This window comes from Grampus griseus (genome assembly GCF_964374135.1).
Source record: "Grampus griseus genome assembly, chromosome: 2".
Lineage (NCBI taxonomy): Eukaryota > Metazoa > Chordata > Mammalia > Artiodactyla > Delphinidae > Grampus > Grampus griseus.
In genome coordinates this window covers 96,586,845-96,614,333 of record NC_139018.1, presented here as the reverse complement: position 1 = coordinate 96,614,333, position 27,489 = coordinate 96,586,845, and the positions used below count along the sequence as shown (strand labels likewise).

The 27,489-nt window shown below is 36.9% G+C and overlaps 2 protein-coding genes across 8 annotated transcripts in view; one reads left to right on the top strand and one right to left on the bottom strand.

The window, feature by feature from the left end:
• Positions 1 to 27,489, top strand: part of ATOSA (atos homolog A) — an 87,233-nt gene that overhangs the window by 12,138 nt on the left and 47,606 nt on the right. The window lies entirely within an intron of this gene.
• The window catches only part of LOC309818501 (translation machinery-associated protein 7-like), a gene marked incomplete at both ends in the record, with an annotated part of 28,380 nt that continues 17,342 nt past the window's right edge, over positions 16,452 to 27,489 (bottom strand). Inside the window, 3 exon segments of the mRNA XM_082648243.1 lie at positions 16,452 to 16,498; positions 16,501 to 16,515; positions 16,518 to 16,670. Coding sequence (XP_082504369.1) covers positions 16,452 to 16,498; positions 16,501 to 16,515; positions 16,518 to 16,670 — 215 coding nt within the window.

Sequence of the window (27,489 nt, the reverse complement as noted above, 5' to 3'; positions counted from 1 at the left end):
GATTGAACCTGAGCCCTCAGCAGTGAAAATGTGGAATCCTAACCACTGGACCGCTAGGGAATTCCAAGGTTTTGATCTTAAAAATAACTTTAAGTTAAAGCTCTATATCATATTCGGTATACTTCCCCAAATTTTTTTGACATACAAAAAAAATTTTGATATACAAACAAATTTTTTGGTATACAATAGAGTTGGCCATAGGATTTCTTTAAACTTCCGTACATTGCTTGCTCTACTTCAAACCCACAAGAAAAGTTGGAATCATACAGTTAACATCCAAATACTTTTCATGGATTGTAAACATCTTACCACTTTTGTTTTATCTCTCTTGAGTGGGAGGTCAGTAGATAGGTAAGTGGTTAGACAGACAGACATAGGGGCTTTTTTGTTTTGTTTTGTTTTTTGTTTCTATAAATTGAGAGTAAGTGGCAGACATCATGACACTTCAACCCTGTGTACTTCAGTGTGGAACTGGCTGGTAACAGCATGTGAAAGCTGATTGTGTACATTTCTTCCCAGCTCTGCATCAAGTTGGTTGCTTGAAATCAGCAATGGTACCAGCATTTACACCATGGAAATTGGCAGTGCTACAAACCAGGGCTTTTTTTTTCCTTTGCAGAGCCAGTCGTTAAACATTTACCATCATACCACTGTGTGTCTCCTAAAAATAAAAACATTCTCCTACATACCTGCAATACAGTTATCCCACCCAAGAAATCTATTGGCACAATGCTAATATCTAATATACTGTTTATATTCATATTTCTCTAGTTGTCCTGGTATTGTCTATAGTCATACTGCCTTTTAAGGAAGTAAGTTGCTTTCTGTTACAGAAAAGGAGTTAGACCCTGATGTTTGAACAACATTTAGAAAGCTTTTGGAGTACACCATAAGAATATGTAAAAGTACAAGTAAATAAAATGATTGGCTTCTGGAAAAAAAAATTAGGTCATGTAAATAGGACAGTTAATTAAGATTTTAGCAGATTTTTCCTTATTTTATTTAGCTTTAAAAAAAATTACCTGGACTAAGTAGATGTAAGAGGAAAATGAGTATTGGTGAAATTCTAAGACTTTTTCAATTGAAAAAGAATTATATTTTAAATTATTTTTGCATTGGGAAGAATTCCATTTTTAATCCTGAAGCTTCATGCTACCTATCTGACCTCATTTTTTGGTACTCTCTAAGGTTCCCTGTACTCTAGGCACATCGATCTTGCTGTTCAGTCACCACAAGCACATTGGCACCATGGAGACTTGGCATTTGCTGTTCCCTTTTGGAATATAAGTCTCATGACTGTCTTTTACTTCATTTGACTTTCTGCTCAGTTGTCAGCTCCTCAAAGAAGCCTTCCTAGATCATCCTATCAAAAGAGTACAGTTCTTTTATTGTCTGTTGACTCTGCATTACTCTTCATAGTCCTTACCACTGCTTGACCTGCTGTTCTATGTTTATTTATTTGCTGTTTTTGTTTTTCTCCCAATAGGAACGTAAACTTCAAGAGGGCAGGGACTTAGTGGTGTTTGTCCACTGCTGTGTTTCCCCATGCATGGACTGGTGCCTGGCATTTAGTAGCTGCTCAATAAATATTTGTCATTGAATGAATGCTTGCATGCATTTTAATATCTTTGTGGTGCAGCATAAAACTTATTACTGGAAAACTTTTTGCATTATTTTTCTGTGATTTGTTAGTTTTATAACTAAGAATTAATTCTACAGTGTCCATTTTTGTTTCTAAATGAGAATATTTATTCCCACTTCTCAAGGTTATTGGAAGGATCAAATGAGATAACTACAAACAAACAAACAAACAAACATAATACAAGATATTCGTAACTGAGTACAGTAAATGGTAAAAGTAATGTCTACTATCAGAGTTTGTAGGGAATGATTAATTTCAGCTGGGATGATTAATTTCAGGGCAAAGCCTGTCTTTTGGCAGAGACAGCAGCTGTATTGAGCCTTAAAAGTTTGATTTGGATAGATGGAAATTTTACAGAGATTAAGAGGGGGAAGATTGGAAGAGAGGACATGAGCAATAAAGATGTTTGAGGGCTAGCAGGTATACTAATGTGAATTGGAAGGGTTACTTAGGAATGAGGGGATTCGGGTTTTGAATGTCAAGCTAAGGACTTTGAGCTTCATTCATTCGATAGTGGGGCACCATTAATTACTGTTTTGTATGATTAAGAGAACTTTTTGGAAGAATAATTTGGCAGTACATTTATATAATTTCATTATAAACCAGAACAGAGATTATTGAATGTCTGACAGTCTTAAATTCAGTTTTTTAGCCCTCAAAATTACATTATTACCTGGTATTATAAAAATTACCTGACACTCATGTCTACTGTTGGCTGTTTTCTTCTCTATATGTTTTTCCCTTCACCACCATTTGTTGTAATATATGAGGGATTAGTGTGTATTGCCTTTTATGAAAATTCTTGGGAATATTAAGATGGCACACAATACCATGGCTATTGTTTTATGATATTCTTTGGTCAGAGTAGTAAACTGCACAGTTTATTTTAAAGTAGCTGTGTGTTAGAACAAATAAAGGGGAAAAGAACAGGATGAAGTTGGAGATTCCTTCTCTCATTCCAGACAATTGCTGGGAGAAACTTAATGAACTCTGTAGGATTAGAAGCCCTTGTACCTCCCAACTGCATGTGAGCATTAAGAGTAAGGAGATTCCCCACAATACTGATAAGCTTTTCTAGCTGTGTTAAGGAGAGAATGAACATATATCTTCTCCACTACCCAACCAAATAAACACTTTTCACACCAAAGCTTCAAGAAAAAAATTTTGGTTATAAGAGGGGTTTGTTCAGCAGTGTATTGTGGTAGAAAGAGCACAGCAGGAAATCTTATTTTCCATCATTCATAACTCCTTTCTTAAAAATTGTTTCTCTGGGCATGTATGTTCTTAAGTTGGTATACTTGCTCTTCAGAAGTTGGAATAAGGAACATACCTGTGCCTTTGAGGAAGTACACTCAAATCTTGGTAGTTATTCTGTTGGTTGAATGATAGTCCTGGAGACATGTTTCTATAGTCCAGCATATAACAACCCTGGCCTGTGCTGTTTCTTGTAGCTTATGTTGCAGAGTTCAGGGATCTGCCAGGGGACTCTGAATGACTAACAATGAAAAAAAAATCATCGGGTTACATCGTGGTACAGATTAAATTCCATTATGAAGAGCTCAGGACATGAAAATGCTTTTGTTATTCTGAAATTACTCTAAAAGTTATGCTATTGCTAGACAACAGATTTGGAAAGGTCCTTAGAGAGTGTGAATCTCTTTCATTTTTACAGTTGAGAAAACATAAGGCCCCCCAAAAAAGAAGTAACCTCTCTAACTACAAAAGTAAAACTTAAATTACCTGCTAGCCAGTTGAGTATTTTTCTGTACTCTGTTACCTCTAGCAAGATCACAGTTGCCTCTAGGTTCTGGCATCAGAAATGACATCATGATCATCCAGCCTTCCTCAAGGAACTTGAAAGAAACAAAGGCTAGGTGATTATATTTTAACATTCTTCTCAAGTAATGTATACATACTTTTAAAAGAAAGTCGAATCGTAATACATAGACTCAAAGTGAAAGAAATATTTAATCCTTGAAACTGGGTTGCTAAAAAGAGAAAGGAATATAAAGAAATTAGACATAACGCCTAAAATTTAAAAGTCAAGAAATAGTGTAAGCTGCTTATTAAGAATTATAGAGGAAATCCATCTTTAGTTTTGTCATGTGAAAAGCAGGGCTAGTAATAGTGCCTAAATAAAGGACTGTCATAGTGGTTAAATGAAGTAATCCATGTAAAGTGCTTAGAATAGTATTTGATTCTGAAGAAATATTCAATAAATGTTACCTATTATTGTTAATACATTAACATTTCTTCAACAAGTAAGGTAAGTACATGTTCTAAGTGCTCTGAAGGAAATATACAAAGGTTAAGAGGGTGACAACTTAGGGCAGGGAGAAGACCCCTTTGGTTGGGATGATTAGCTAAGGCCTCTCTGAGAAAGTGAGGTGAGAACAGGAGCTAGCTGTGTAACGAGTGAGGAGAAGAACATTGCAGGCCAAGGGAGTAGTATGTACAAAGGTCCTGAATTTAGAAAGAGACTGGCATGCTTTAGGAAATGAAAGAAGACTAGGACACATACCACAATTTGGGCTTCCTTCACTAGAGTATTTGTTCTCCAAGGGCAGCACAGCATCTGACTTCTTCCCTCACACCTGTTATGGTGCTGGGCTCAGAGCTGGCATTTATTAGATGTTTGAGAAAACATTTAAGTGTCTATTGTGTGCTTAATCACTGTCAGTGCTTTGTGGGTGAAGACCTGATCTTTCTTTCCCTTCCCTTCAGACAAGAAAGCTAGGACTAGTGAGCTGCATATGGTAACTTATTTTTTTTAAGGACATTTGAAAAACCTAATGCACAGTTGTAAAGTATTTCAGATATCATAGAATATCATAAATTTTATATTTTGACTCAGATCAGTGAGTTTCATGGAATAAAAAATTTACATTAAAAAATTAAGTTAACCATTTTATATATCTTTTTTTAAACCATTTTATATATCTGTTTTAACCATGAAATTCACATTTTCTTGGGGGATGGGATGGATTAAATGCTACCTGGGATGGTCCTGGTTTTATGCCTGTTGCGCTTGTGTTCAATCCTATTTCACAGTTGTCTCCTTTCACTCTAAATGTGTCATTGTTTGGACAAAGAATTTATGTTCACCCTAGTTATTAGCCATTTTGTTGTCCTGCTAGTGCACTCAAATCTTGTCTTCCATTAACTTGTATTTTATTCTGTATTTAGCTAGCTTAAATATAGCTCAACGCAGACAATTTGCCTCAGCTGTGTTCTGTAGGATATTGCATCTAGTATTTTATAATTTATGTGGACTCTTGTACTAAATCAAGGGATTGACAACATGGAATGTTTGCTTTGATTTGGTACAAAACACCTGGACTTTGTTTCAGAAATTCTTGATCTCTAAAATGTTTCTACCAAAATGCACATATTATAGCAAAAAAAATATTTATTCAAAGTCATCTGAATTCTTATGAACAGTGCCTTCTGTAATAAACTTTAAATTAGTGATTACATAGTATATGGATAAAATGACTTATCATTTTTAGAATTTACTGTTAAATATGATAAAACTTTGGACAGTTAGATTCCTTTCCCTCTCTTCTCCTGAAACAAATATTCATTGAGCACCTCCTATGTGCCTGGCACATATGTGGTAGAAATATAATCATGAGCAAGAACTAACATGATCTTTGCCCTGTGGAACCTGTTGTCAAATGTAGTCTTTCCTGACTTTTTTTCCCTGAGTCAACAGACAAATCAGGACTGGAGTGGTTACCCTGTGCTGTTTTGGAAGAGGTGCAGGTGGGGAGTAGGGGAACTGGCCCAGAGGAAGAGAGTATCAGGTGGCCTGCACAGACTTGTAGAACTTTGACGTTCCACTACCCTTTTCTATTTGTGGTTGTCTCAAATATTTTTGGTTTGAATATAGGGGGTATGTATGTATGTGTTGGTTGTTCTGTTTTATTTCGTTTTTGAGAATAAGGAATGGAAATTTATTCTCAGTAAGTGCAGGTTTCAATTGAGGTGCTTAGTTCATGAGGTCTTGTTGATTTTCCCCTCTAGGCGATGCAACTAAAACCTTCCTGGTCTAAAAGGTTAGAAACTATTAAGGTATGCAAAGTATAAGTACTTTGCACTGGCTTGCTGGGTAAAATAATTGTGTAAACTGAAATTGTATTGAAAGTGGAAAGCTTTGAGAGGTTGACTAGCATTTGTGTGAAGAAAAGGCTCTCCCTCTACACAAAAAAGTGTATTTAGTAGTTACAGAATTCATGCATTCTGGTGGTAAATCTCTAGCAACTACTTCTTTCTCAAACTAGGTAAAACTTAATATCAGCCTTTAATATATGCTTCCAAAGTCCATGTTGGTTGAATGTGATAAGGTAGAACCAAAGACCTATTTGGGAAAATTAAGGGGGTGGTGGTAACTGAGAGGCAGTATCAAACGGAGCAGTAGGTTAAACATTTTTTTGACTGCCCACAAAGACAGCTGAAGTTCCTGCCCTATAACAACATTCCCTCCTCCTAAGCAAAACTCATTACTCAATCTTGCGCACGCAATGGTGGCTCATCTTTTCTTTTTCCTGTTTCATTTAAAAAGAAAATGATACTCCCAGTCCCTTAAATTAATTTCACATTTAATCCTGCAGATTGTTTTAGCATTTAGAAGAACTAGAAAGACCTGGGTTAAAATTCTGGTTTTGTCACCTGCTCTATGTAAGCTTGATCAAATTACCTAACTTCTCTGAGCTTCAGTTTCTTCATTGGTTAAAATTGAGATAATAATGGTATTCATTTTATAGGTTTGTTGTAATGACATAACTTGAGTAAAGTCGTTGTATCAGGCACTTAATAAACACAGAATCAGTGGCTATTTTTATTCTCTCCGAAGTTTGTTAGCTTAGGAAACTGGGAGTGATAATAATGGTGAATCCTAATCAGAGGAAAAGTAATTCAGTTTTAGATACATTAGAGTTTGCAGTGATACAGGTAGCCAGAAGAGTTGTTATATCATTTGGAAACAAGACTATATGAAATAGTCTGAAATTAGCAAAATTTTTAAAAATGCAAGTAAATTATTAAAACTTTGAGGGCTTAGCAGTTGAGTCTTAAAGCTACATGAGGTTGTCTTAATTCCACATAACTAATTTACTTTACTAGATTTTTGTTAACATTCTCCAAAATTTTAAATGCAGAATCTGTCATTTGTATGACTATTGGCATAATTAGTAGAGGTAATGACATTACCAGTGATGGCTAGTTGTGGGGAAAAAAAACAACAACAAAACAAACCAGGACTTGGAATTAAACCTGGGTTAGGTGATTCTGTTTCTTCATTCTTATTTCACAAAGTTGTGATCATCTAAGGGACAAGTAAATGTAAGATACATTATCTGTATGGAAATACTTTTACTAAAATATCATTTTATCAGAATAAAAAACCCTTGATTGGTTCTAGGTTGATGGTATGAATCAAACATACCATTCTTTATAATAGCAGAAGGTTAACAACGTCCTAGATCATATCTTTAAAGAAATATGGGTATAGGTAAAGGGGAACCCATGTGCATCCTGGCACATATTTAATAATGATGATAGGGGACTTCCCTGGTGGTGCAGTGGTTAAGAATCTGCCTGCCAATGCAGGGGACACAGGTTCGAGCCCTGGCCCGGGAAGATCCCACATGCCGTGGAGCAATGAAGCCCGTGCACCATAACTACTGAGCCTGCGCTCTAGAGCCCGCGAGCCACAACTACTGAACGCACGTGCCACAACTACTGAAGCCCACCACCTAGAGCCTGTGCTCTGCAACAGGAGAGAAGCCACTGCAATGAGAAGCCTGCACACCGCAACCAAGAGTAGCCCCTGCTTGCCACAACTAGAGAAAGCTCGGGTGTAGCAATGAAGATCCAATGCAGCCAAAAATTAATTAATTAATTTTTAAAAAAGAAAATAAATAATGATATTTTTATTAAGACCAAGTACTATAGGATATTAAAAATGGATTCTTATACCTGATCTTGATACTTATTAAATCTGACTAGTGTGTGGATATTATTAGAGTGTTTGTCCACTAGCTTAGATTATAAATAATCCCTGTTCTAGCTCATTTTAAACAATGTAGTATGAGTGATGCCAAAAAACAGGCTAGAACATTTTCTTCTCTCCAAGATCTTAGATTTTGTAAACAAGGCTCTGCTCCTGGAACTAATGTAGGTCATCATAACCCCAAATCTTTTGAAAGATGAGAATCCCAATTAAGTCTCTTAGGTACATTTTAATATTTTAAATTTAAGAAGTGTTTTAGCTCTTAAAAACACAGTATGTTTGGATTGTTGTTTGGCCACTTGGCTTATTGGTACCCTGTCATAATAAATACAAATCACTGGATAATCATTTCAGCAATAATGATCACTAGGAATCTCCATGTGAGTGGAAATTAATATAGCTTTTTATGGCTTAATTTATCCCAGTAGTGACCTGACAGCATAATTTTTGAATAAAAACTCTGATTTAATTAGAAAAACCATAAATTTCCCTAATTCCCCAAACTGTAAAATTTAGTTTTGTTTAGTCTTTCTTGCAAATAAGTTAGTGAGCTGTGAAACGTGTCGTCAAAATGACATCATTTAACGAACTTAAAAAATATCAGTGTCGGGCTTCCCTGGTGGCGCAGTGGTTGAGAGTCCGCCTGCCGATGCAGGGGACACGGGTTCGTGCCCCGGTCCGGGAAGATCCCACATGCCGCGGAGCGGCTGGGCCCGTGAGCCATGGCCTCTGGGCCTGCACGTCCGGAGCCTGTGCTCCGCAGCGGGAGAGGCCACAACAGTGAGAGGCCCGCGTACGGCAAAAAAAAAAAAAAAAAAAAAATCAGTGTCATAAAAATCTTTCTTTGGTAGTCAAGATTTAAATTTTATCCCCACTGTTATTAATATGGGATACTACTGATGTATTGCCCTTTATTTGTTGGTATGTGTATGTGTGTATGCATGTACATTTGCTCTTTAGTAACATCTTATGGAACTGATGTTTGCAAAAGAAAAGAGGACACTTAAATTGCTTGAGAGCAAGTATTGGACTACATGGTTCATAACTCTTAGAGAAATTATTACTCCCACTTTACAGATGAAGAAAGAGACTGAGGTAGGTTAAATAATTTGATAGCACAGCTTGTTAAGTGGAAAGAACTTGAACCCTAGACTGTCTGGCTCTTCTCCATTATGTCTTGCTGCTTTAAGGGATCTTTTTCAGTAATTACACTGGATTTTGTGCAAACATGTTTACTGTGCCAACCCGTAGAAGACTGACCACCAGGGATGACAATATCCTATTTGTGTAGCATTTTGCTGTTTTCAAAATAATTGTTTCTTGTCCTATTTGATCCTTGCAACATACCAATATTGCAGGCAAAAAAAAAAAAGAAAAGAAAAGGAAAAAAAAAAGATTCCTGACTTAGACGTGAGCAATTTCAGAGAAGTGCTTAAGATCACAAAGCTCATTAGTGGTAGAGTTCAGACTAGAGCCCAGATCTGTGGTTCCTGGTTCAATGTTCATTTGTATAATACTCCCTTTATACTTTCTCTGAATCAGGTATGTGTTCTGTGACCATAAAGTAGTGAAGTTTTACAGATTGAATCTTTTATTGTGCCTTCACTATTGCTACAGCCTGGCTCCCTGTTTAGTAGTCAAATCCTGTTTTTCTGTATTATAAGTAGTGTATCAATGACAGTTCTGAGGTGTAATGGGGCTGTAGTGGTGGTTATTGAATGAGTAATAAGTGGAAAATGTTAACTTGAGATTTCTGTATTTAAACTTTATTCTTACGTGATGCCATATTTATCTTATGGAAATGTAATTATGAAAGGAATTGTTAGGAGCACACATATTAGATTTAGGAAGACCTACTTCCTGGCTTTGCCCACTTAGTTCTGCTTACTTGGGCAGGTTACAAGCCGGTTTCCTTATCTCTCAGGATAGTTAACTACCATAGAGTCAGAAGAGATGGGCATGTAAAGAAATTAGCCCCATGCCTGGCCCGTGGGCCTACATATATAGCAGCTATATAATCTTTACCTTTGAAGGGTTATTTTTTCCTTCTAGAAGGATATCTTTTTGTTTAAAAACTGTCCAAGCTAGCATGGTTATATCTAAGGTATTTTAAAAGTAGATAGTTTCCAATTATTTCTGCTAACAGAGGACACAAATGATCTGAAACAGTTGATAATTCAAATTTTTCCATTTTATATTTGGAATATGTACGTTAGAAAACTCTTATGGAAGATCTGCTTTCCTATTTATTTCCTACATTAGTATAATATAAATAATTTATATTTCTTGAACTGGTCTATGGAGAGTACAGTTATGACCACGCTGGGCAAAAAGGGGCTTTTTCATGGTTAAGTGTTGAGAATTGAGAACCTGAGACTAGCACTTAGTATAGCATTTTATATTATTCAGATTCTTTTTTTTTTTTTTTTTTTTGGCTGTGCTAGGTCTTTGTTGCTGTGTGCAGGCTTTCTCTAGTTGTGGCGAGCGGGGGCTACTCTTTATTGCGGTGGCTTCTCGTTGTGGAGCACAGGATCTAGGCGCGCAGGCCTCAGCAGTTGTGGCTTGCAGGCTCTAGAGTGCAGGCTCCGTAGTTGTCGCGCACGGGCTTCGTTGCTCCGCGACATGTGGGATCCTCCCGGAGCAGGGCTTGAACCCGTGTACCCTGCCTTGGCAGGCAAATTCTTAACCACTGCGCCTCCAGGGAAGTCCTATTCAGATTCTTAACTTGTAGACTGTTGAGATTATTTATAGCTTTGTGTACCAAGATGACCCAGGAAAAAAAGCAAGCATTCTTCAGAGTTATATAAAGTGCCATTTTGAAATTTATTTACCATTTAGAAAACTGGTAGCAGAGGAGGCATTTCACTAAATAAATCTCTTGGTTGGATTTTACTTTTTAAGGTGGCATGTCTCTTGGAGTTCATTTTATTCACTTATAATTACATATTTCTGATTAAAGTTAATATTTTTTCAATAAGTTCTCTTTGTAAATGTTAATCAGTAGTTTTAGATTATAGAAACAGGCTATCATTAGACTTTAATTAAAAAGTTTAAGAATTCTAACTGAAAGGAAGTATTCTAAAACAGTTTAGAGATTATATGTTCTTGTTTTCAAAGATATAGGAAGAAGTTAATTCTGTTTTTGTTTTTGTTTTTTTGTTTTTGCGGTATGTGGGCCTCTCACTGTTGTGGCCTCTCCCGTTGCGGAGCACAGGCTACGGACGCGCAGGCTCAGCAGCCATGGCTCACGGGCCCAGCCGCTCCGCGGCATGTGGTATCTTCCCGGACCGGGGCACGAACCCGTGTCCCCTGCATCGGCAGGCGGACTCTCAACCACTGCGCCACCAGGGAAGCCCAGAAGTTAATTTTGAATTATAAAGTTATTCATCCAAAAATTTTAAAAAATTTATTTCCTTTGACTTCTAGTTGTATGACTTGAGTAAATAAACATTTAGAGCTGATTTTCTTATTTGAACAATGCCGATAATGATACTTGTATTTACCTCCCAAGGTTATGAAATCAAATAAAATAGTATGTGGAATATAAATCAGGCATGGTGTTAGGTAAGCAATAATGTAGACAGATGTAGTACCTCCCTTTAAAGCACTTACAGTGTAGTGGAGGAGAATGTCCAACCAGTCTTTTTGCAAATAATTATTTAACGTTCTGTGAGCTAAGTACTAAGAAAAAAGTACAGGGAGCCTGAGACTAGTCTTGGCTCACAGAAAGCTGCCCTGGGGAAGAGAAATTTAATGGAGACTTATCAATGGAAGGGGTTGTGGGAGACAAGTCCTAGCAAAAGAAGAATAGTATTTGCAAAGACCCTAAGTTTTGAAGAGACTTAGTAACCAAAAAAGCAGTCTGGCTGGCAAAGAGCACCTTTTAACCTTCACAATAATCCTGTGAGTTAACTCCATTTTATAGATTAAAAAACTGAAGCTCAGAGTGGTTAAGTAATTTGTATAGTGTCTTACTGTTTGTAAATGGCAGATTAATATTTTGAACCCAGGTTGGTCAGCCTGACTCCAGCGTCCTTGTTCTCTCTACTATGCCATTCTTTCTCCGAGTCACTTAGCTCAGCGGTTATTGTGCTCCTAAACACATCTTCTCTCTTGTTATTTCTCAGAGGGCTTAGCAGCTCTCCCTCTGGCTAATTGTGGAGGCAAGGATCAGGTTCTTTCCTTACACTAAGGTAATAATAAGATTTAACTCTTACAGGTTATATCTCTTGTTTGTATACTGTAGAACTCCAGAGATCCTAAAAGCTTTTTCAAGGGTAGGAATTTTGTAGATTCTGGGGCTGATATGAAACTGCAGTGTTGTTTGTAGCCTCTCATTTAAAAATAGCCTCATGGTGCTCATGGGGTGCTTTAGTAGTGCCAGCATTTCCATCAGCCTCTCTGCCCTACCCACAAGACACTCCACATAAACAAAGATCTGAGTAATAAACAGCATGCTTCTGCTGTTGCCTCTGCCTACTCTCACAAACCCCTCCTGTATAGAAATCCTAATGCCACCACTAATAATGCATTTTATTGGAAGAATGCAAATTAAAAGTGTTCCATTGCTTTAAAAATTTGAAAAACACTATCCTAGCTTGTGTGAAGTTCAAGGGAAATATTTCCTAAATGAGGAATTTTTCCGATTCTTCATATCTGTTTATCTCCTACTACACTTGCATTGACTCCCCCAAACGTCTTCGTAAATTGGGGATGGATTTTTGTTTTTGTTGTTAAAGCTTGTGGAGATAGTGTAGATTGGTACATTGAAGCCCAGTATTTGAAACCTAGGGGTAAAAAAATTCCTATGCCTTCCTGTCTCCAGATACTTTTATGATAGAGAAAATAAATTAATCCAGGCTCAGTGTCGTTGTTTTATATTTTATGTCATTGTCGTTTATGTAAGAAGAGATATTATTAATGCAGATACCTAGTTAAATCTTTTATTGTTGTCAGAGTTTATTAAGCAATTATTTTTTCCTTTTAAAATCTTTTTCTAAGCAATCTGTTAACCTCAATTTTTCTTGCCCTCTTAAAAGGCACTGCATAAATTTGAGGGAGGACTATTTTTAGGCCCTGTCTCATTTTAACTATCTAACTGGTCCTGCGTGATTTTCTTGGAATTTGTGAACTTTGTTGTAAAGTAATTCATAGTTCTAGGTAGATGGAGGTTGATGCTTTATCCTAATTGTCGAAAATTTTTGTATTCTTTGTTTTCAGAGGGTTTCACTTGGTAGAGCCTGATTTACTTGAAATGCGAAGTAATAAATTGATTCCCTCCACTACCCCTCTTTGTCCTCAGTTTTATGTGAAACACTGAAGTAAATGTTTGCCCTATGAATTTCTCTCCTTTTTAAAAGCACCCAGAGATGCACATTTTAGGGACTCATGCTAGAATACTTTGTCATTATCGTTCTCCTGATCTTTCCTTTCACGTTGCCTAAACACAGCTGAGTTGGTAAGAGGAGCAAAGACAACAAGATACCGCTGCCAAGCAGACAGGAAGCTGTAGTGGACCTAGCGAGCAGGGGCGGCAGAGCGTATCCTCCATCCAATCAGCTGTGAGTGCTGTTGCTATGTGAGCTCTTACTCTGCTGCCTTTGTGAAAAACCTTACACAGAGGGAAGCGGAATCAGCACCCACTGCTGAACATTTGTTTTAACCACTGCAGACATCTGGATCCCTCAGTTACTGACTGTATAGCTATTGACAGCCAGAAGGCAACTTATTTTACACAAGGATTCCAGTATGGTTTTCAGTGGAAACAAAGGGCTTCACAGAGAAGGTGTGTAATGAAGTGTTTTCAACGGCTTTATTTTTAAGCTTCCAATTTTCTGTAGCTGTTTACAGTTGTAGTGTTTGATTTGCGTGGATTTTTAATAAATAGGTCCAGGAAAATGATCTCAGGTTGAAAAACATTGAACTTAGGGAATTTTCTTTAGCTTCATATAGCCTGTTTTCTTTGAACAGCATTGCTTAAAAGATTTTTAAAATGCTGATCTGAACAATGAGTAGGGAGAAAAGAAACCAAAATACAATATGCTTACTTTAATGGGGAAAAAAATATGATAAAAATGAGAAAACTGGGACGAGAATGAGGTTTAGACAGAAGTATTAACTGTACTTGGGGGTAGGAGGTGTTTTTAAAATAAAAGCTATTAAGGAGAATGTATTTAATATAAGTTACGTATTTTTAACTGAAATTCATTGTTTCTGAATTTGACAGAGATTGTCAGAATTTAGCTTAGTGAGAATTTTGACATACTTTTGACATGGTGTCTTTCTATAAAGGATTTGTGAAGATGCTACCTCAAATTGTATAACCTCTTAATTATTTGATCTGTTGGCTAGTACTTCTCAGTTCAGATAAAGGATAGTAGTAAAATCCAACTGCAAAGGTAGTGGCATGTTCTATTAAATGTCCATATAGAAAACTGAAAAAATAAAGGATTTTGAAGACAAACCAGAAATGTTTAAGATAATATTTTAAAATTAAAGTAAACCTTAATTAAATATAATAATTCCATATCTGACTTAGTTAATACTGCAAATATAGTACAGTCTTATTAAATTGAACCTAATTCAATTTTGTAATAATTGAACAGAATATGGGTTACAGTTTATGAGATCTGGAAAAACCAGTTTATCCAACTAATTATAGGCAAGTTTTAAAATATCTTAGATATAAAGAAAAGTTTTACATAATTTCAAATACTGTGAAATTATATTTCATATAGTTGATTTAGCTAATGATTCTTTTAAATTAATTAAAGCAGAACAGAATACTAATTAGTATATTACCCATTTATGAACAATTTTCTTTTGCTTATCCAGTTTCACCCAGTTGTGTAAGTGGCTCCTTTTTAATTCACTAGGTAACTTATGTCTGAATAAAATTAATATAATATAAATTCCAAGTTAATATTCAAGCTTTATTTTTTATCTCTACAAATGATATATTTTGGAATAGGATTGGTTTTGATATTGTTGTTCTCTTCAAGAAGTGCTTGTCATTAGGAAGGGGTAGCATTATTTTATAAGAGAGGAGAGATATATCTTTTCTTGAAAAGAACTCAAAATACATTTCATGCTTTTGCGCCCATTACTGATCATTTTTAAAGATACATATATATTTATAGTAAGTTAAGGATTTCAAATAGGAGGTGAAAATTTACAAAATAAATTGGCCTTAAACGTTAAAAAAGTGTTTTATGTGAGCCTACATGTTGCTAAACTTTAAAAGACTGGCATTTCTTAGTTTTTTCAGTTCGTTACGTGTACCCCCAAACTTGAACTTGGTAGGAGTTACAAAAATTATGGCAAAATAAGGAAAGCTATTATAGTTTTTGGACTTGGTGGCCTTTGCAATATAAAGCACTCATTTGCAGAAGAGGAGCTATGAGAAGGGCAGGGATGGGAGGCAGAGGTATGCTGAGTAGACCCAAGATCATCAAATGTAGCTCTAACCACATGGAAGTCAATCTAGTTTCCATTTTTTTTTAGCTATCACTCTCATCAACTACTATTTTATTTTTTAATATACAACCACAAAAACCAAAATGTTGCTTGAACTGGTTTACTACTCCCTTTTCCTTGGTTTATTTCTTAAGAATTAACAGACTTTCCAAGAGCAGGGTGATTTCATTCATATGCTGCAAAAATAAAGGTACATGATATTGGCAAGAAATTTGGATCTACTGTTGTGTCACACAAGAGCTTTGCCTTGTGTTGCAGGAGGAATAGTCTTGGCAGAATCCCAGATTTTATTCCTGGGCTCAGCCCCTAAAGATGGTTCTTACACGTCTTAACACATCTGAAAGTTCCTCTGGTCAAGGCTAGTGACACTGCTAGCATATTTCAACTCTTTGAATTTATCTGTTATTTGACAATAGAATTTTAATTGTCTTATTCTGTGCCAAATCTTTAAATTAACTATACTTCTTTGTACTTGAAAATAGAAAAATACTTCAGTTCTCAAAAATAGTGATTTCTTTTTTCTCTTAGCCACTTGATACAGTAGCAAATAGAAGTTCTTATATTTATCAGATACAGTGTGATTGCTGTAACAGATTTTATTTTAAATAAAATAATTTTTTTTGTTTATTCTTAAATAACCAGGCAATAATATGAAAATAGTATTTCATTTATAGTTCTTCAAAAAAAATTCTGTAATTTAAAATTTCAGGCTGGGAAGGGGTAACAATCTGAGTATTTCTTTCTCTTTTGGTCTTTTATGAAAAATCATTCCTACAGCAAGTATTATCCCAAACGTTTGATTCCTACAGGTATGCTCTAAGTGCTCTATGATACAATGTTTCTTTGACTCCTTCTTGCAGAAATTCCATCACTTGTTCATGTTCTGAATCCAAAAAAGATTTGATTATTATAGTCAGCTAGGCAGGGAAGTTTTGTCTTAACAGCACTTTCTTTTTTAATGATTTTTTTTTTTTTTACAAAAGTTTATTCTTAAATGTACAATAGGTTTCAAGACAACACTTCATTCTAGCTATAGGTGGCAACAGATGTTATGGCAGGGAATCCAGATGTTTAATCCAGATGTTTAAACAGGAACGGAATTAAGGATCATCATTGCCTCAGGCACAAGGAACAGCTTACTTTTTTTTTTTTGATAAGTAGACATATTTGATAATATATGGTAGCAAATCTAGATTCTCATTTCTTACCCCTGCCCCCCACCCCATAGATTGTTGTTGCTGCTGCTGTGTGCACATGTGTATGTGTGTGTGTGTTGTTCATTAACTTGCCTGGACACAATACGTGGAGTCTAGAAATAGCTTACTTTTTACCAGATTTCTTAATTCCACCTGTGCCCAGGGGGCCTTTCCTCGACCTTTACTTATAGCTCCTCGAGTTTCTTTTGCTCCTCCTTCAGTTTCTGCTTGAATGCCTTATCTTCCTCATCCATCTCCTTGGTTTGCATCTTGGGCTGCTTCAGGGGCTTCTTCTTGCCACTTTCGTGGCCCGACGTGGCACCTGCCGCCCCTTCCCCAGACCCTGCCACCAGATGCCTCTTAACAGCATTTTATCAAGCATTTTCATGTTGCAACAGTGTTATTGCATAAACTATATTGCTTTTGCAAGAGCATAGTAAATCTTTTTTTTTTTAATCTTCAGATGCCGTTGTATCTAAAATCAAAGACCCAAGTTTTAAAAAACATAGTCGTTTACTGTACTGCTTGAATCTGATTATATAATCCTTTGTGGTGAGGCTGAGTTATAAGTGGTAGTATGATGACTGTTACTTGAGAAACTGGAAATGTTGCCTTGTTGCTCACTGGTCTCTATTTTACTCATTTAAAGACTTCTGAACATCAAAGGATTTGAATTATAAGGTTTATGATAAGCACAGGGACATTAAAATTATAAATTACAGGAAGTAGTCAAGATAGGGTAGAAAAAATAGCCGGGCCCTAAGGGTCATACATAGTTGGGCCTCAGATTTTGCTGTAGGCATCTTGTCATCCAGAGTATGAAAGGGGAACTCCGCCAGTTATTTACAATCATTGTTATTTATATAATTTTTTTTGCTAAATATTAACCATTCTCTTTTCTTTAAAATTATTCTACATTTTTAAATTCTGAGAATTTTAAGTATAGTTTTTTATATTTTTCCCTCTAAATTTCACATATGCAGATATACTTTTATGCAGATGTCTCAATTTACTTTATGACCCAGAAAGTTGTGGAAGTTTGGGGATTTGGGCAGAAGAAAGGGCAAGGCTGATAGGGAAGTATGCGACTAAACCTCTGAAGAAAGATAATAGTCAATAATGGCAAGGAAATAATGAGTAAATGGGAAGATAAATGAAGAAGAGAAGGCAGAAAAAAATTTGTTTGATGTAGTGTTATTTTTGGTGTGCGTGTGTGTGTGTGTGCACACCTGTGTGTGCATACAAGTGCCCACAAGTGCTGGGCTGACTGACTAGAGTTGGTAAATCCACTGGGGATTTGTTTACCGGGAAGTAACTCATTTCTAACTTTTCTTTTGAATTCCTCAACTAGGATTGGGCTAAGGGTGACCTTGTATTTACCACTCATTGATGACAAGGGACAAGCCAGCTGTCTGGAAGCCAGAAATTAAATATTGTCACATATGTGATGAATGTAACAGTTTTGAAATATAAGAACTTACAGAATAAAAATCTGGTGGTGTAGGGCTAAAATTTGAAAACTCAAACTTCTAAGCCAAAATGTTCAGAAAATGCTCTTTTGTCATTTTAATAAGTACACAAAATTTCAGATTCTTTTCAGCTGAGCACAGTATTTTCATTGCTTTGGGTGGTGATAATTTTAAGTTATTTTGGGAGAGAGGGTTAATCTGGGTTCCCATCCTGGTTTTCATATTTTCATCAAATGCTAAGATTTTGTGATTCTTATGTAAACTATTGTTTTTTTATAAATTTATTTATTTTATTTATTTATTTTTGGCTCTGTTGGGTTTTTGTTGCTGCACACGGGCTTTCTCTAGTTGCAGCGAGCGGGGGCTACTCTTTGTTGCGGTGCGCAAGCTTCTCATTGCGGTGGCTTCTCTTGTTGCGGAGAAACGGCTGTAGGTGCGCAACACAGGCTCTTAGTTGCTCCGCGGCATGTGGGATCTTCCCGGACCAGGGCTCGAACCCGTGTCCCCTGCATTAGCAGGCGGATTCTTAACCACTGTGCCACCAGGGAAGCCAACACAAACATATTTAGTCTTCCAATTTGCTGAAGATAAAGTTTAGCTTACTGAGGATTAGAGAACAAGCAAATGTAAAGAAAAGACAGTCTCTTGCAAGTGTACTCCATTTTTTCACTGTCAGTGCATTCAGTGGTACTGCCCAAGTGGCTTCTGCATTGGGTCCAGAGACTATTTCACATCTAACAAAAAGGGTAGGAGAACCTTTTTAGAAATAAGTATCCTGATTTTACCTGATTGCATTGCATTGGTATATTTGTTTACCTTAAATCATTTTTTTCTGAAAAATGTCCACACAGAAAAAGAAAAAAAAGATTGCTCTATGTCATTGTTTCTCATTTAGGGTACTAACCCTTTTGAGAATCTGCTGAAAAGTATCAACCCTCTTGCTAGGAAAAAAAATGCATCTGTGTATATACATACATAATTTTGTGGAAAATATCCAGAGGTTCATAAATTCTCTTAAGTTAAGAAATCTTGTTAAACATAATTTGCCTTTAGTCAGAGAATAAAGGCATTAATTTTAGAGAACTGAGGTTTAAAACAAACTGGATAAGAACTTCAGGATATGTATACGAGCAAAGTGTTAAGTAGTGAACATGGGATGCTGTTTTGTAACTTCTGAGGAGGGGGAAAATGTTCTATCATGTACTCTGTACATTAATACTCTTGCAAATGGATTTGTCCTAGGGAGTACCCCATATTCCTGCGCTGACTCCTATATTCTGGATGGGCTTCTGGTAAAGAACCTAGTACAAAAGGACCAGGCCTGGAATGTAATATCTAGGTCCCCAGCACCTACATATCATCTCTGAGTTGCAGACTGAGATAAGAGGAGACCTAAAAGACACCTCCTATGGCCTTAGGCTTTTACCTGGATGCTCTTCCAGAAATAGCTCTGCCCTAGAGATGACAGGTCCACTGCAACAGATGTTACCTAATTCCATCTTTGTTCAAGAGAACTGAGCAGAACTGATCTTAGTGTGTATGTGCAAGTTTTCAACTCTTAACTAAAAACAACTCTCTATCCACTTTTTATTTGTGCTGGAGTTTTAGGGTTCACACATACCAACACACAGTCAGTGGAAAATATGAATGTTAAGAGTACTTAAAAGTAGGAATCATGCATGTGGTAGAGGGAAGGAGGTTGAAAGGACAGGATGTATTTTTGGGGACCAGCCTATGTTGTAACCATATTCCCACGAGATAAAAATGTAAGAAAGACTAAATTAGGTTAAGCTTGAGAGTAATTTTGGAAAGTTATGTGCCAGTTATCTGGGATTAGGAAAGCTGGAACAAAACAAAACAGAACTAGAATAGTGGATTGTTGCTTTTTTAGCACAGGGTCATCTTTTGAGTGTATAGCTAAATCTAGAACTTGTGGTTTTGAGAGACAGGACTTTGTTTCCTTTTTTTTAAAAAAAATAAATTTATTTATTTTATTTTTGGCTGCGTTGGGTCTTCGTTGCTGCGTGTGGGCTTTTCTCTGGTTGCAGCGAGCAGGGGCTACTCTTCGTTGCAGTGTGCAGGCTTCTCATTGCGGTGGCTTCTGTAGTTGTGCAGCACGGGCTCTAGGCACACGGGCTTCATAGTTGTGGCACACAGGCTCAGTAGTTGTGGCACACTAGCTTAGTTGCTCAGTGGCATGTGGGATCTTCCTGGATCAGGTCTCGAACCCATGACCCCCTGCCTTGGCAGGCAGATTCCTAACCACTGCGCCACCAGGGAAGCCCAGGACTTTGTTTCCTTTTGTGGCAGTATTTTCTCAGCTTTTTTGTCCCATGGTTCTTTCTGCACGTGGTATGGAGTGATAACACCCTATATGGGAATATAGGAATATTCCTACAAAAGTGGAAAGGACAATATTTTCTACTTGAGGATTTTCAGGCCCTGAAAAAGTGGTGAATTAGGCTTAATGGTTTACACAGAGCACAGAGAAATTAAAAAATAGGGTCAGTGCAAGTAAAAAGGAAATGAATAAAATCTGTGTAGCTCTAAGTTTGTGCCTGTGCATCTATGATACGTGGCTAAAAGCACAGTTCTGGCAGCCTGAACTTAAGGAGGCAAAACAAAAGAACACCTCAGTAACACTGACTAGGTCTAATTCTTTCTTTCTTTTTTTATTTTTTGGCCGTGCCACACAGCATGCGGGATCTTAGTTCCCCCACCAGGGATCGAACCTGTGCCCCCTGCAATAGAAGCGCCGAGCCCTAACCACTGGAACACCAAGAAATTCCCTAATTCTTTCATTTTAAATATCAGGCCTTCTGGGAGCTTTTTCTGATATCTGAGATTGAGTTCCCACCTAAGCATTCTAGTAACACCTTTATTATCTATCAGGCATCACCCTGAATTAGACTATCTGAATGTGCTCCATAAGACTGTCCTCTACTTGAAGGCATTCTCCCATTGCCTTCTGGAGAAGAGCTGGATTTCACTTGAATTTTTTGACATGCAGATACCTCTTTTTTCCACTCTTACCTTATAGCCAGTCTTTAAATTACTTAAAATACAGTTTTCTTTCTAGAGCTTAAGTTGCCCCCAACTCATCACATAAGCAATCAATAGGTTGGTATGATGAATTCTCTGTTATCCCTTAAAAGACTGTTGAGGCCTAGAAATTCCAATAACCAATACGGAAATTAGAACTCAGAAAGTACTCTCTCTTTTTTATTTTATTTTATTATTATTATTTTTTTTGTGTGGTACGTGGGCCCGTCACTGCTGTGGCCTCTCCCGTCGTGGAGCACAGGCTCCGGACATGCAAGCTCAGTGGCCATGGCTTACGGGCCCAGCCTCTCCGCGGCACGCGGGTTCCTCCCAGATCGGGGCACGAACCTGCATCCCCCACATCGGCAGGTGGACTCCCAACCACTGTGCCACCAGGGAAGCCCCTCTCTTTTTTATTTTTTAAAATGAAAATGTTTTTGTCCTGGGCTAGAGATGTGGTGATTACCTAATGCAATTTCTTTATTTTAAAAACAAATATTTCCTTGTCCCGTTTAAGAAAATTATATAGATAAGGGCATTAAAAAAAAAACTCACAAAAACTATTTCAGTGCAAAATGTCAAATCCAAGAGAAGAATAAAATGATAATTATCTGGAAAGGGTAACAGCAAGCCTTTATCACTTTAACCAGAAATAAGCTGAAATAGGCAGAAAACAAAATATGATGGAACATTAACCATTCAGTATTTCAACAAGTGTTTGAGAGCTTCTTCATGCTAAGTGCTGTGCTGGGTAACTGTAAGAGAGTTGGTCCTTGTTCTCATGTAGCTTAGTGGGTTAGAGAAGAGAGGCAAATAGTGATTTATTTTTATCTGTGCTAAGTTTTAGGAAGGAAAAGCATAAGGTACAATGAGCTCTTCTCCTAAAAACAATAAAACATCATGGGAAGGTATAATAGGACCAGATGAGCTGAGATAAGACCTAGGGAAGAATTGTGTATTTAAGCTGAACTAGAGCTCATTGCATTATTTCATACCCTGTTCTTTTTTTTTTTTTAAACATCTTTACTGGAGTATAATTGCTTTGCAGTAGTGTGTTAGTTTCTGCTTTATAACAAAGTGAATCAGCCATACATATACATATATCCTCATATCTCCTCTCTCTTGCGTCTCCCTCCCACCCTTCCTATCCCACCCCTCTAGGTGGTCAAAAAGCACCGAGCTGATCTTGCTGTGCTATTCGGCTGCTTCCCACTAGCTATCTGTTTTACATTTGGTAGTATTTATAAGTCCATGCCACTCTTTCACTTTGTCCCAGCTTACCCTTCCCCCTCTGCATGTCCTCAAGTCCATTCTCTCCATCTGCATCTTTATTGCTGTCCTGCCCCTACGTTCTTCAGAACCATTTTTTTTTTTAGATTCCATCTATATGAGTTAGCATATGGTATTTGTTTTCCTCTTTCTGACTTACTTCACTCTGTATGACAGACTCTGGGTCCATCCACCTCAGTACAAATAACTCAATTTCGTTTCTTTTTATGGCTGAGTAATATTCTATTGTATATATGTGCCACATCTTCTTTAGCCATTCATCTCTCGATGGACACTTAGGTTGCTTCCGTGTCCTGGCTATTGTAAATAGAGCTGCAATGAACATTGTGGTACATGACTCTTTTTGAATTACGGTTTTCTCAGGGTATATGCTCAGTAGTGGGATTGCCGGATCATATCATACCCTGTTCTTTTAATCTGTAGAACTTTGATCAAGTGGTAAAGTTAAATTTTTAACTTCATGAGAGTAGAGATTGTTAGAAAATGTAATTTTAAAAACCCATGCACAAGTGTAACAAACAAATCTAATTTTGAATGAACTTAATAGCAAATTCTTTATGAAGAAAATTTTTAAACTCTTCCAAAGAATATTTTAGAAGGCTTGTATAAATGGTGAGATTTGAACCTTTAAAATGCAGTTTTAAAAAAGTTAGTTGAGGTCTTCCCTGGTGGCACAGTGGTTGAGGGTCCGCCTGCTGATGCAGGGGACGCGGGTTCGTGCCCCGGTCTGGGAAGATCCCACATGCCGCAGAGCAGCTGGGCCCATGAGACATGGCTGCTGAGCCTGTGTGTCTGGAGCCTGTGCTCCGCAAAAAAAAAAAAGTTAGTTGAAGTGATTTTTGAGTCACTAGCTGTAATTTTTGGGACTCATTGGTAAATTAGTGGGGTATCAAGAATGGAAAAGCAGTAAGAGTATTAGGAGAGTTGGAGCACAAAGGATGAATCACCTCCTTACCACAAAGTTTTTCCATGGTGTGGCTTTAAGAATACTGGAATAGTTGGAGAGAATGATTAAAACAACCGAGGTGGGGCTATGAGGCTTGCCAGGAGGGGAGTGCTGGAAACAAGAAAATTATGGTGATTCAGTGGAATACGGAGGGGTGGGATATCTTGAGGTGGCTCTGGGAGAGAATAAGATCAGGTGAGCCAGACCATTGGATGCATAAAGGGCATTAATGACAGATAGCGTCCTTATTTTACCTCGTCTCTCATTGCTTCTCTTTATGCAACCAACGCTTTGGCCAAACTGGGAATGGTGAGGGATCAGATATGGGAGATTGTTAATAGAAGCAGTCAGACTTTACTTATTGGAGGCGGGAGAAAGGGAGGAGGCATAGATAATTCTAAGATTTTGAGTCACAGAAAGCAAAAACAGCTGTAGTTGGGACAAGTTTTGTACTCTGACCAGCACCCCCATGATTATTTTTAGTTTGTGGTAGGCTAGATGTACCAGAATCAGTCTGTGCTTGTGGACAAAGTGGTACTGACAGTAAATGGGATGATAGTATTTTATAACTCCAAAAATTGGCACATGTAGAATCAGATATTATTTAAATTGGAAGGGGCCATCTAGTTTCACATTCCTTCATTTTACAAGTGAGTTTGTGTTTAACTGACCTTTCCCAAAGTCTTGGAACCAGTTCATGACAAAGCTGAAATTAGAATCCAGATCTTCTGACTTCTAGTATAGCATTTTCATACTTTTTGCAAGTTATTATAAAATTTTTTTCATTTGTCCTCTGTTTTATTGAGAGATCTGTCAATTTCAAGATCTGTTACAAGTATAAATGTTAGTGTTAAGATTTATTTAGCTATCAAAATTTAGGTAAAAGATCTAAGTTAAATATGGAATTAAAGCATGTTGGCAAGTTTATCTTCTAAACAGATGATTTTAAAATAATATAACAATAAATAATTGCTTGATGATAATAGCTATGCTCGACTGACGATAGTTCTAATTGTGTGTATACTGGCTGAACTAAAACCAGTTTAATCTGGTTCTAGGAAATATCCTGTACTTGGCTGATTGAAGTTGACGATAATGACCACAGAGTTATCCAATAAAACGTTAATTAAAAGCATTACATTAGCATTAAATCCCCCTGCTTGATCATTATCTTTATCAAAGGATACTGTCTTTGGCAGAGTTACCCATTTTAAAGGGGAAATAGAGCAATATGAAACTGCCTTTGAGGAAAAAAATTAGAGAGAAAAAAGTATTGTTTTTTTTCTTACCAACCTTGTATATAGCAAGGTGATATCTTTACAATAGCCATTTACAGCTAAACTGCAACTTCCATTCAAAATAATTGATCTCCCCACATTTGCACAGAGGTTAATGAATGAATCCACTTGAACAAACAAATGGTTAAAAGGGTGGCATTGTCTCCCTGCTTCAACCAGTTGGATCACTGAAGGAACCAGTGGATATTCTTTCTTGGTGCTATTACATCATCTCATTTTCTTTTTGGCAAGCTATCTTTCTCATTGACTTCTGGTCCATTGCCCCCTTTTTTTTAGAATTGGCAGTTTTCCACTTTTGTGGAACATGGTCTCTACCCTCCCTATCATTGCTCCTTCAAATGATAGACAAGCTTCTCAGGCTGATTGAAGTGGGAGCAGTAGAGAGAGAAAGAGGAAGAACCCCCAGAGAACTGTAGTTGGGCTCTTGGTTATTATTCACACAGGGCCTAAAGTCCAGTAGTTTTCAGGGTAGTAGTAGTTGGTTCCCAAAGACTGGTCCTCAGACCTGTGCTAGTCTAACATAAGCTTTTCATTTGTCCATGGCAAAGATGGCAGCCTTTCTCAAGAGAGACTCCTTTTTCTGGATCATGACTGTTAAATTTTTGTTATTTCTTTTATGAAATGATGGTGAAAGTAAAAAGATAGATAGATAGTACTGTTTTTCTTTCTAATTTTGCTTTTAAGAAGTAAAGTATTTAAAAATCTTCAGAAGCTTTAGAGAGCTTATTTTAGCAAACTTTAGCAAACTTATTATAGTTTTTTATATTGTCATTGTTTCAGATCATCTTTATATCAGTTTATACATTATTGAAAAAAGTCTTAAATATAATATTGTATGTATTGCTGTTTAACTTAATGGATTTTGAGTGCATTTTTCTAAATAATATAATTATTTTAATGGCTGTTGGATATTCCATCATGTTGACATAACATCACTCAAACCATTTTTCATAGATAATTAAAAAAATTATTTTTAACTTTACTATTATAGTAGATAAAACATGGATTTTCAACATGGTTTTAATTGATATTTCTTTGCTAGAGAGAGTAAACATTCCTCTCTATGTGTTTACTCTTTTTATTTCACCTTATGTGAATTCTTTCTCTTTTCAACTTTTGAAATAGTAAGTTTAATTAAAATAGCATATAGAATAATATAATATAAATAGGAACACTTTGTCAACCATATAGTATAGAAATATTTTCCCTTTTTTATAAATTTATTTTATTTATTAATTTTTGGCTGCATTGGGTCTTCGTTGCTATGCACGGGCTTTCTCTGGTTGCGGCGAGTGGGGGCTACTCTTTGTTGCGGTGCGCAGGCTTCTCATTGCGGTGGCTTCTCTTGTTGCAGAGCACGCACTCTAGGTGCATGGGCTTCAGTAGTTGTGGCACGCAGGCTCAGTAGTTGTGGCACGCAGGCTCAGTAGTTGTGACTTGCGGGCTTAGTTGCTCCATGGCATGTGGGATCTTCCCGGACCAGGGCTCGAACCCGTGTCCCCTGCGTTGGCAGGTGGATTCTTAACCACTGCACCACCAGGGAAGTCCCCTTCTACCTTTTACCTTTAAGAAATATAAAAAGAAATATATAAAATTTAGATTTAAAACATTTTAATCTGCCAATATTTTCCTTTGTGTGTATTTTTCTCTTGCCAAGCTGAGAAAGGTCTCATTATTCCACAGGTCAAATAAATACATATTGAATATTCTGCTAGTTTTCCCCGTTAAAATTTAGATGTGATTCTTTTTACTTGTGAGGGATTTATTTTGATGTATGATCTAAAGTGCTATTTCTCAAAGTATGATTCAGAGATCACCTGCATCAGAGGCATAGAGCTTTCTTATTAAACACGCAGACCTCCTGAGTCAGAATCTCTGTGAGTAGGACCTGGGAATATACATTTTCTGCAAGCTCCTAAGATGATACTTGTATTAGGATCCTATTTCTGCTGTAAGAAATTGCCACAACTTTATGGCTTAAAACAACATACATTCATGGTCTCACAGTTCTGGGGTCAGAAGTTTACAATGGGTCCAGAGGACTGTCTTCCTCCTTCTGGAGGCTTTAGGGGAAAGTCTGTCTCTTTGACTTTTATAGCTTTCTAGAGGCCTCCTATTTTCCTTGGCTCATGGCCCCTTCACCAGTCTTCAGAGGTAGCAATGTAGCATCATCTTTCACCTCTACCTCCTGCCTCTTTTTTATAAGGATTTGTGATTATGTTGGGCGTACCAGGATAATCCAGGGACCCCTCCCCCACCATCTCAAGATTAACTTAATCACATCCTCAAAGTTCCTTTTCAATGTAAAGTTACATATACACAGGTTCCAGAGATTGGGACATGGACATTTTTTGGGGGGTCATTACTCTGTCTACCATAATATTTAGAAAAATTAAAATTTGAGAAACACTGGTGTATGGTAGATACTCAATATTTTTCCCTTAATCACTGTATATATATTTGAACTGTTATTAAATAATATTGTTGTGTCTTGGAAAGTTTATATAAGATAGAGGTCTTAAAGTTTTATATATAATTAGTCATCTTAGGAGTTCTCTATTTCAGTAGTCTTTTAAAAAATATCTAGCAAAGTAAAAAGTTGGTAATGCTCTAGTTTTTATGGTAGGTATTTCTTATCTGTGATTTTAAAATCCTTTAAAGGCATGTATCTTTATTTGATTCTCACTGCCCCCTCCCCCAGTTTTGAAAAATTTGATTAAAAATTACAGTAATAGTACATGGTGTTTGAAAAAAAATTCAAACAAACAAAAAGTGTATAAGCAAATAGGGAAAACTCCTTACCTCTTCCTATGCCTACTTTCCCAGGGATAAACAGTATCTATAGTTTTGTGCTTGTATCTTTACTCTTTCTCCTGTCCTCATGTAAGTATATATAATATTAGATGTCTTAAAACTCTCGCAGGCTCAGCGGCCATGGCTCACGGGCCCAATCGCTCCACAGCATGTGGGATCTTCCCAGACCAGGGCACGAACCCATGTCCCCTGCATCGGCAGGCGGACTCTCAACCACTGCGCCACCAGGGAAGCCCTTAAAACTCTTTTTAAACAAAAATAGGATCATACTCTCTCTATATAATTGACACACAGCACTGTATA